Source organism: Microtus pennsylvanicus, chromosome 5 (assembly GCF_037038515.1).
Source record: "Microtus pennsylvanicus isolate mMicPen1 chromosome 5, mMicPen1.hap1, whole genome shotgun sequence".
Taxonomy (NCBI): domain Eukaryota; kingdom Metazoa; phylum Chordata; class Mammalia; order Rodentia; family Cricetidae; genus Microtus; species Microtus pennsylvanicus.
The window spans coordinates 123,641,817-123,652,139 of NC_134583.1; the positions used below are offsets into that span (position 1 = coordinate 123,641,817).

The 10,323-nt window shown below is 52.8% G+C and overlaps 1 protein-coding gene across 1 annotated transcript; it reads left to right on the top strand.

Annotated features, from left to right (window-relative positions):
• The first annotated feature begins 1,970 nt into the window (after positions 1 to 1,970).
• Positions 1,971 to 5,121, top strand: Kazald1 (Kazal type serine peptidase inhibitor domain 1). Its single transcript, XM_075974204.1, has 5 exons — positions 1,971 to 2,173; positions 2,581 to 3,127; positions 4,176 to 4,336; positions 4,420 to 4,567; positions 4,692 to 5,121. Exons 2-5 carry the CDS (start codon positions 2,599 to 2,601, stop codon positions 4,784 to 4,786), a joined length of 933 nt encoding a protein of 310 aa, XP_075830319.1. The 5' UTR covers positions 1,971 to 2,173; positions 2,581 to 2,598; the 3' UTR covers positions 4,787 to 5,121.
• Positions 5,122 to 10,323: the final 5,202 nt, after the last annotated feature.

The following is a 10,323-nucleotide window of genomic DNA, read 5'->3' on the forward strand; positions in this document are numbered from 1 at the left end:
TCAAACCAAGTCAACCCTTTAAAGCATAAGCAATGTAAATTCTCTTACTACTTCTAATGCACACCGCTGTTGTTTAACGTGTTTTAAAAGGGACGCAATAGTGTCCGATGATGAGCATATGGGAATCCGACTAGCTAGGCTTTCAAACTGTTTTATGCGAACAAATCTATTCCAAAATATTATTACAGGGTTGGAACTGCAGTCCAGAGACATAGTTCTGACTTAACATATAAAAGGCTCCCGGTTTACTCGTCAGCATCACAAAAGTTACAGTAATAAGTTTTTCAAAGATACAGTGGATCCCTAGTGTAAATAGTATGCACTGTCATTAGTCCCAGCTGCTGCAAGCCCACCAGAGGGCGCTCGTTCTCCGTCGATTTAATCCCTAGCCTCTCATTAGTGGCAGAAAATTCAGATAAAAGGCATCTTTCAGAGTCGGGGAGTCTTTCACTTTTAATGCACAAGAACTTACTTAGCAGCCAGTCGCGGGGGGTAGGGAGTCCTAAAACACAGTGGTGAATTAGGCGTGGTTTCTACCAGAAGCGCAATGTGTAGCCAAGACTAACACAAACACCTGTAACGATGAGGTGGAAGGAACGCCTAGGACCCTGACGCTGGCGAGTTTGAAAGTGGCTCCTGGCGCTGGAAGCTCACGGTTCAGCTACATCTCCTGGACCGCTCCCCCCTACGGCGGGGGACGATCGCCGCCCCAAGGAGCACTGTCAGCCATGGCTAGGGACCCCAAGAGTGCGCCCATCCCTCCGCTAGGCAAGCGCTCCTCGCGCCTCTTCCAGAACACTCTGCAGTCCTCGGTTCCCTTCCGCCCAGGGATAGCCTAGAACTACCGTCAACATCTGCTTGTTCCCGTTCCTTTCTGCCTTAAAACCCGCGGGCTTTTCTTCAGCATGCCTATTTTCACGTTCCGATTCTCGCGACTGTTCCGAAACCTCGCGTGACACTGGCTTCCCGTCTCCTCGGAGTTTGGGATTGTCAGTGTACAGTTCTCGTCCACCTCCGCCAGAAAGCCTCTGGCCAGGAGCAGCGTCTGTGCGGACGGAACGGTCCTTTGCGGAAGGCCTGGTCGAGCTCACACCGGAGAGAGAGCTGTCTCAGGCCGCAGTACCGCCAGGGCGCCCCGGGCCCGTGCGCACCCGTAGTCGGGGCCTGTGCCGTATCCTGGGCGGAGCCTAGACAAGCCCCGCCCCTCTCGCCCATTCCGAGTTTCCTCCCCCTCGGTGGAGTGCGACTTCTGGAAGTTGTTTGGGGGCCGGCAGGGGCGGAGCCTGCCTTTCTCAGGGTGGTGGGCGGGTCTCCAGGGATGCTTTGCTTCCTGCCCTCAGCCCAAAGTGCCACCGTGGCGTTGGTGGCCGTCTCCAGGCTGAACGCTTCAGGCCCTGCGATCCTCAAATTTGCAACCTGTAATCCGGACCCCGAGAGACGCCCTAAAGGGAGTCGCCCGTCGGCCTCTCTGCGGCCGCTAGCCAGTTCCGACCTCTAATCACAGGGCTCCTCGCGGGTCCAAGCACCTGCCCTAAAGTGGGAGGGAGGTGACCAGATGTGGGATGGCAGATAGATGCGCCCCGGTGGAGAAACTGGGTGGGCACAGCCGCACACTGTCCCGGAGGAAGCCGGCCCTGGGCCTGCCCTCCAGAGGCACCCAAACATCAACGTAAAATTTCTTAGCAACAGAACCCCATCCTTCTTCCCATTATGCATGCAGCTGTTTGCCGCTCGCAGAAACTAAATGAGATGAGACAGGACCTAGGGGTTCAGCCAACAGTTTGAGATCCTCTGCCATTCCCACCCCTACCCTTCGTCCCTACACACCCTTGCTTTCCTAGCTTCGGTATCCGGTTGCGGCTGCTCTGAGCGCTCACAGTGACTACGGGCTAGGGTGGAAGTAAAAGGCGCAGGGAGGGTCCCTGTAGGCACCGGGGTAAAATTACCGGTCTCAGAACCTGGGAAGAAGGCGGGTATTCTAGGGGCGGGGAGAGGGGGCGGAGGAGCTTCTCTTTGACTCTCAGTCTGTGGCTGCCAGAGATTCCCGAAGAAAGCAGAGGTGGCTAGCGGGTCTGGCTGGCCGTGCGTGCATCTCTTTCCGTTCCCCTGCCGGTTCTTTAGGATTGGAAATCGAAATCACAGCTGTTACGAAGGGCCTAATCCAAGGCACTAGGTGAGTCGCTGGGCTCCCACAGCATCATCACCTAACCTGGACTTACTTCATGTGTAGTTGTATACACCTCCTGCAATGGTGCATCAAAGTTGGATGTTTTATGGAGATGGTTTGCGTGTGTGCCTGTATGTGCATGTGTGTAAACATTCGTGCGTGTTAGGGACCATATCCTAACCTTTATCACCCTTTCTCTCTGCCTTCACTCTCTATCCCCCAAGACCAGTTCAATCAATCTCCAGGGAGTAACCAGGCCTCTTTGGTGGGGCTTCTGGTTGGCTCCAAGATAGCAGAGGAAGCGGCAATGTTAGAAACAAGCTTTTGTACGAGGAGTAGTCTTTTGTACGAGGCTGGTCTTTCCAAATTGGGTTTATTTCTGACCTTCGGACCTGGCTTCCCTCTCCTGGCAGGGTGCCACCTACGCGCTGATGCCTCGAATGCTCACAGGGCTTCCAGCTAACCATGCTGCACCAACTCTGGCGCTGCCCCTGCTACTGTTACTGCTGGTGCTGTGGACCCCGCTCCCCAATAGCGCGAGGCGGTCCACAGGCACTGATTACTTGCGGCGAGGCTGGCTGCGGCTACTATCCGAGGGCGAGGGCTGTGCTCCCTGCCGGCCAGAAGAGTGCGCTGCGCCGCGGGGCTGCCTAGCAGGCCGGGTGCAGGATGCGTGCGGTTGCTGCTGGGAATGCGCCAACCTGGAGGGCCAGCTCTGCGATCTGGACCCGAGCGCCAACTTCTACGGGCGCTGTGGCGAGCAGCTCGAGTGCCGGCTGGACGCGGGCGGTGACCTGAGCCGAGGAGAGGTGCCGGAGCCGCTGTGTGTCTGTCGCTCGCAGCGCCCACTCTGTGGTTCCGACGGCCGCACCTACGCGCAGATCTGCCGCCTGCAAGAGGCCGCCGGCGCTCGGCCTGATGCTAACCTCACTGTGGTGCATCCAGGGCCCTGCGAATCGGGTACGCAAACCCAGGGCTCTTTGTACCAGGACTCGCTCTTCCTAAAGGCACCGATCCCCGACAGCTTTGGTCAACAGAGTGAAAAGATGAGTGAGCCCTAGAGCCTCAAAGGCTGCCAACTAAAACGCAGGTCGAGATCTGTTGCAGGTTTGATGTAATGAGCTGCTGAGAACCCTATCCAGACTGGCAGGGACCGGTCTCGGAGGGAAAAGGCACTTAGCCAATAGCTGGGTCAGAAATGAAAAGACTCCCCCCAACCCCCAAGCTTTTGCCCAGACTGCTGGAGAGGGATTCCTGTGAGACTCAGCCTGTTAACCCAAGGTCCCGCCTACCCCTTTTCTCTAGCATTTAGGGATTAGGGAAAGGAAGAGGGCTTCTTGCTTCTCTCGCCCCTCATCCTTGGGCTTGGGGTTGGGAGATGTTCAAGGCTGAGGTTTTCTTTGGCGGCTCTCACTTCCTCAGCCTCTACCTAACCAAGTCTTGTTGGACTGGAGTAGCAAGGAAAACAAACGCGCCACCAGGGGGTCCCAGCAGTTTCCCCGGTGCATCCAGGTGGTTTCAGGTTCCCAGCCTCGGCACTAGTCCCACCTCCGCCTGCTCGGAGCCCAGCTCTCGTGTCACATTCTCACGACATTTGGAATGTGGCTGTACTTCAGGCCTTTGGGAACTGGGCCCGGTTAGAAAAGGGGAAAGGAGGGAGAGTGGTGTTGGTTACAGAGCCCATAGGAAAGGGGCCCCAGGGTGGAATGAGGACAGGGGAGCAGTCTGGGACAGTGTGTAATTGCTCAGCTAAGCTATGGGTCTGAAGGCCTGTTTGTGCAATTTGCACACTGCTTTGTGTACCTGTGCGTCTCTACCTGCTTTTGTGCTCTCGTGTGTATCTGCCCCTACGTTGGTCTCTGTCTGTGCTTATGGCATGTTTTCTTTGCAGATGTGTGTTGACCTCAGCATGAGTTGTGTTGTGTTCTGTGAATTTGTAAATTGCGTTCTTGCTGAGCTGGATACAACTTCCTGTTCTCAAGCCTCACCCTTCCATCCCCTGCCCCAGAACCCCAGATCGTGTCACAGCCCCACAATATTTGGAATGTGACTGGACAGGATGTCATCTTTGGCTGTGAGGTGTTTGCCTATCCCATGGCCTCCATTGAGTGGAGGAAAGATGGTTTGGACATGCAGCTGCCAGGGGATGACCCCCATATCTCTGTACAGGTAGGATCAGGGAGCAGGGGGCGTACTCCCGGAAAACCTAAGGCTTCCCCAAATGACCTTGCTGACAACACATCTGGCTCCAGTTTAGGGGTGGACCTCAGAAGTTTGAGGTGACCGGCTGGCTACAGATTCAGGCTTTGCGTCCTAGTGATGAGGGCACCTACCGCTGCCTTGCCCGCAATGCCCTGGGCCAAGTCGAAGCCTCTGCTACTCTGACAGTGCTCACACTAGGTAAGGGAGCCCCGAGCTCGGAGCTCTGGACACTGGGAGGATGGGGTGTTTTAGGACCCTTTCCACACCGATGTGTTTGCATCACCAGGGTCCCTTCTCATCTTTCTCCATCACGTGTTTGCAGACCAGCTCAACGCCACAGGATTCTCCCAGCTGCAATCGATGAAGTCGGTTCCCGAGGAAGAGGCAGACAATGAAGAGCTGGAGGATTACTACTAGGTCCAGCTCTCTGATCTGTGGCCGTGGGCGTGTGGATATAGTAGCTACCCCTGCTGTGGAGAAGACATGAAGAAGACCGGACAGGGCAAGCAGGGTCCTTTCATGGATTGTAGCCTCAGTTTCCCTCTCCTCAGAACTCATTTCCAAGAAGCTTCCCACCTAGGGCACTTACTAACCATAGCTCTTTCTGTGAGAGCACAGTGGACCTGATCTAGCTCAGTGCAGCGAAAAGGCTAGGCCAGCTTCTAGTCTTGTGCCGCTCTAGTGGACAAAGCCCACCCAGCCTGTGACTAGACACAGTGGGCACCAATAAAAAAAATATATAGACAAACCGAGCCACACTGCTGCAAACAGTTCTTACAGATGTACACACGGAGACCACACACCCCTGAGTGGCCCCTACTTCAACAGGATTCTGGCTTGTAGTGATTGCAAACCCTAAACATAGGCCTGTTCTGTGAGAGAAGGCTTGAGCTCAGGCCCATACTGCCATCTCCGGTTCTCAAATGTGGGATCCTAGAGCCTCTGGTTGGAGGGTGGGCAGAAGTTATCCCCATCCCCCCACAGATCCCACCCCTAACCCCTGTTGGTATAGGGATAGGTTACCTGTTCCCTAGTCCTTATTCTTGTCTCTTCCCCAGGCAGAGTAGGGAACCAGGCCTATGTGAGTGGAACCCCAATAGGAATGCTTAAACTGAGTGATTGGGGCACCCGTATTAGCCACACCCTTCCTCTGCCCCCTCCCATTTCCCAGTTGAACCCGAAGTCATAGTAACTCTATTTCTAAGTGTCCCAGTGGTGACCTGTCTTACCTGATTTGAGGTCCCTAACAAAAGCGCTCTTTGGCCTAAATCTCTCCTTCTATTCTCTGTACCTAGCCCGGGGACACTGGGGAGTTTATGAAATTGCCTAAGGATAGGTTGGAGTTAGTCACCAGGCCAAGATGTGGTGTGTGGAAAGCGACGACCTCCTACGCGCCTGGGTTCCGCCCGGAGCTGGCGCCACCGTGGGGAGGGACGGCTCTTGGCTCTGTGTCTGGGTTTGCTTTGTGGGACCCAACGCAGGCTGCAGGGACCTCTGGGAGGGGCGTGGCCTGGAACCCCATCCTGGGGCCTGGTTACCCTTCGGTCGTGTTTGCACTGTATCTTTAAATGTCTCTGCCTGGCGGCAGCCACTTTCCCAATAAGATTCTCACGGTGGTCCCCAGTAATCGCACTCCGTTGCTTGGGAGGAGCACTTGCAGCGAACTGCTAGGGAATAGGAGAGTGGAAGAGTCTGGGTCGAGCCGGCCTGCGGCGTGGGGGGCGTCTTGCTGTGAGATCTCAAGAACGTCCGCTCCACCCTTCGAGAAGGGACCTGGATTGGGTCCTTGAGTCCACCGTAGCTTGTTCTTTGCTCTGCGGGGGCTCCAAGGTGCCCCTGTTGCTTGCCTGTTCCCTCTCACCCATCTGCAGAACATGGGCTGGTTCTTCGCCCAAACCCGAGTCTGTTGTGTCGGCAGAGTCTACAGGGAGTAACCTCCTTGGGCCCTCAGTTTCTCCTTCTGCCTCCTTGAGGGTTTAGGCCTCGACGCCTGGAGTGGAAGAACGCGCTGCGGCCCACCTCTTTCATCCTCCCTGCACCCCGCCTTTGCTGCAGAAGACCGGGTTTAATAATGTCGCTGGAAAGTGACACGCGATTTATTATTAAAGTAATGCGGGCGCGGGGACGGGAAAGGTTTAATAAACGCGCTGAGATGCCTAGGATTATTCACCGCAAATAAATGAGAGCGCGGGCGGTGTTTTAATAAATAATTTCCCGCGGCTCCCGAGGGAGGAAAGGGGCGGAGGATGGGGGAGCTGAACGGCTGCAGGAACTCCCGGCTCCGCAGCCCCACGGGTTTCTAAGCCTCCTTCAGTAGATGGCTCACAGCCGCGGTGTGCTGTTCCTGAAGAGCGGAACCAGAGAGGCTCAGGTCTGGAGGTGGGAGATGTCCTATGCAGCACCACCCTACCCCCAGCGCCCACCTCTGAGACTTTAAGTCGTTTGCCCAAGAAGTAGCAAATGAGTTCCATTCTGTGCGCACCCGGAGGCTGGGAGTCAGGCCGGCAGGATTAATAAGAATCAGGTCCTTCGCAAACTTGTGGTCCTGGCCTTCGATCTTTAGGGTAGTCTGTTCTCTTGCTTTTGGCTAACCCTGGCTGCGTTTCTCCTCCGTTCGGGACAGGGTGTACGGAGAAAACTGTCTGTACAGGAGTGTGTGTGTGTGTGTGTGTGTGTGTGTGTGTGTGTGTGTGTGTGTGTGTGACGCGGGTGTGCTAAAGGCACCGACTCCATCTCCATCTTTGGAGTGGGTGTAACGCAGACGCTGCTTTTGACTACTTCTGCTTAATAAGACTCTAAGGGCCCTCTCTCTCTCTCTCTCTCTCTCTCTCTCTCTCTCTCTCTCTCTCTCTCTCTCTCTCTCTCTCTCTCTCTCTCACACACACACACACACACACACACACACACACACACACACAACACACACGTAGATCTGAGTACTGGACAGAACTGGAGATTCCAGGGGGGATCCGCCCATCCAATAGAACTTGATTTTTGAAGAGACCAAAATTGCAGACTTTGGCGACCAAGCACGTGCTCACAACACAGCTGAAGGTGATGGGCACTGATTCTGTATGAGAATGGTGTCTTTGGTGGAGAAAAGCGACCTCTCTGGCAAGTTTTAGGAGTGCAGGCGCTGTGGAAAGGCTGCCATCTAGTGGGTATTTCTGGGATTTTAGCTGGGCCTGGGTTAAGAGGCCTTAAGAGTTTTCATAAAATTGGAAAAATTAGTGTACAAAAATGCTTCACGGGAGGGCTGGAGCAATGGCTCAGCGATTAAGAGTACTAGCTGCTCTTCCAGAGTACAAAGGTTCAATTCCCAGTCACGCCGGGTGACTGTAACTATTTCTAATCCCGGTTTCAGGGATCCACGCCCTCACACACACATGCAGGCAAAACACCAATGAACATAAAATAAAAATAAATAAATTCCACAGGAAAAATATTTTAAAAAGATTGATGAAGGTGTGGTGGAGCATGCCTTTAATCCCAACAAAGGCAGATCTCTGTGAGTTTGAGGCCAGCTTGCTTTATATAGTAAGACCCTGTCTCAAAAAGTAAAAATAAATAAACAAGTATGTATGTATATATATATATATATATATATATATATATATATGTACAAGTGGGTAGCATTGAGACATATCTGTGTGCATAGACATTGCATATATGGATCTATTATTACACATAAAGCATTTCTTTGCAAATATGTGTTCGTTAAGTGTCATTGTTTCTATGAACTTCTATTATGTACCAGGACTATTATTAGAACTGGACTATATCTTGGGGGAAAATAGTCTTTTCCTTATGGAGTTTACATTCTGGTTTAAGACATGTTCAAACATATACATACTTACATGGATTAAATACGGCTGTACTTTCAGGATTATGTGTACATACATGTAACTGTCTGCACGTGTAATGTGTGAAGGGCAGACAGGCCCCACTCTGGTGGGCCAGAAAAGTCCCTGGATTCAAAAACTTCGATCCTGGGCCAGTGAAATGGCTTTGAAATTAAAGGTGCTTGCTGCCAAGCCTGACGACCTGGGACTCATCCCCGGAATCCATGGGAAGCAAATGCCACAAAACTTGCCTTCACTGTCCACACATCACCCCTGCTCACAAACATTGTGCACACACTCAAGAATAATTAATTGATTTTAAGAACATGGGTCCTGGGACTGGCGAGACGGCTCAGAAGTTGAAAGAACTGCTGCTCCAGAGGAGGACCCAAGCCTGGTTCCCAGTATCCACTGGGGCTCACAACCATGTATGACCCCAGCTCCAGGGGTTCATCTGCTCTCTTCTGGCCTCCATGGGTACTGCATGAACTGGTGCGATTACATATATGCAGTCAAATACCCATACATATGAAATAAAAACACATAAAACCAAGCCCAAACAGAGGTTCTGCCACCTAGAACCCCGTTCTAGATCTGCAGGAGGCAGAGAGAAAAGTGCTTCAGAACGTTTTCGAGTGTTTCCTCAGCCCCCTGAGTGACCAAATCCCCCACCCCAGACATTTAAGTATTATTTGAAAAATACATGTATGAGTATTTTGCCTGTATGCATGTCAATACACCATGTGCATGCCTGGTTCCCCAGGAGGTCAGAAGTGGGAATCTGATGCCCTGAAACTGGAGTTACAGATGAGTGTGAGTGGTCTGCGGGTGCTGAGCAGAATCCACATCCTGAGCGTTCTTAGCTGCTGAGCCATCTCTCCAGCCCCCCATTCTTTCTTAAGAAGGAGAAGTTATGGAAATCCATTTGGCATAACATTTATTCAGAGCACAGCTCACTTCTCAAGGCGAAGTGCCTTCAAGAAAGGGTCCCAGGCAGGAGGTGGGCTTAAGGACAGTGTGGGGGTCACTTAGAGACTGGCAGGGATCAGCCTGGAAAGACATTAAGCTCTGGAAGTCAGTTGCAGATCAGGAGGGGGACACTTGGAGAGGGATGGGGCAGTTGGATCAAGAAGAGCCTGAAAGAAGAAATGAGGCCAGGTTCAGGGTTGAAGCTAAATTAGGGGAACAGAGGCAGATGCTCTAGCGTCAGGAGTACATGGGTGCTGAGCAGAGCCATCTTCTCACCATTTCCTTTCCCCTGGAGGGGCCTCCTAACCCTCTCTAACCTCTCTGTGCTCAAGCTGGGATCCAGACGTACTGGGTGCAGAAGAGGAGCGAGAGCTTCGAGGCTTGGGGCTTAGCCTAAATTAGGTGACTCACTGGTGGGTAAGGTGGAGCAGGCTCGCAACACCAGCGTTCCATGAAACATTGTCCCAACTCTGGGGTCATTCCCTACCATGTTGTCATTACAATTCTGGTCTAAGCTCAATCCAGGGGACTCAGACAAGGGTGGGACATGGACCTGGAAGAGAACATAATCCCCATGAGCACGCTCCTAGAGCTGAATGATACTTATGGTACCTCTTCCGTCTTCCTTTCTACAAAGATGCTGTCAAGGCCCAGAGTCTTCAGGCGCTGCTATGCTACCTGAGTCTCTGTGGGAGCAGACCTGCCCCCTCCCTTCTCACCCATCCTTGCTGGATTATTTTGCCCTAAACCAGAGTTTTTGTCTCCTTATTGCTGTTCTTCTATGTAGTCTTTCCTCTTCCCAGGGTTGAGGTCTTTGGGATGGGGGTGGGTGGGAAAGGAGAAGAGGACAGCGTCTCACTGTGTAGCCTTGGTTGTCCTAGAATTCACTATGTAAACCAGACTGGCCTTGACTCATCAAGATCTGCTGGCTTCTGCCTCTGGGATTACAGGTGGGGGCCACCGCACCCAGTCTGAGTCTTTAGACCTTGCCTCAAAGGTCAGGAGGGGTTACAGATGTAGTCTGGATGTATTCTTGACATTTTCTCTGCCATCCAGGCAACTGAAGTCTCCCAGAACAGAGTGGGTAGTTATGAGATATAAACCTTAGGTCAACTGGAGTCTCGCAGAACAGAGCGGGTAGTT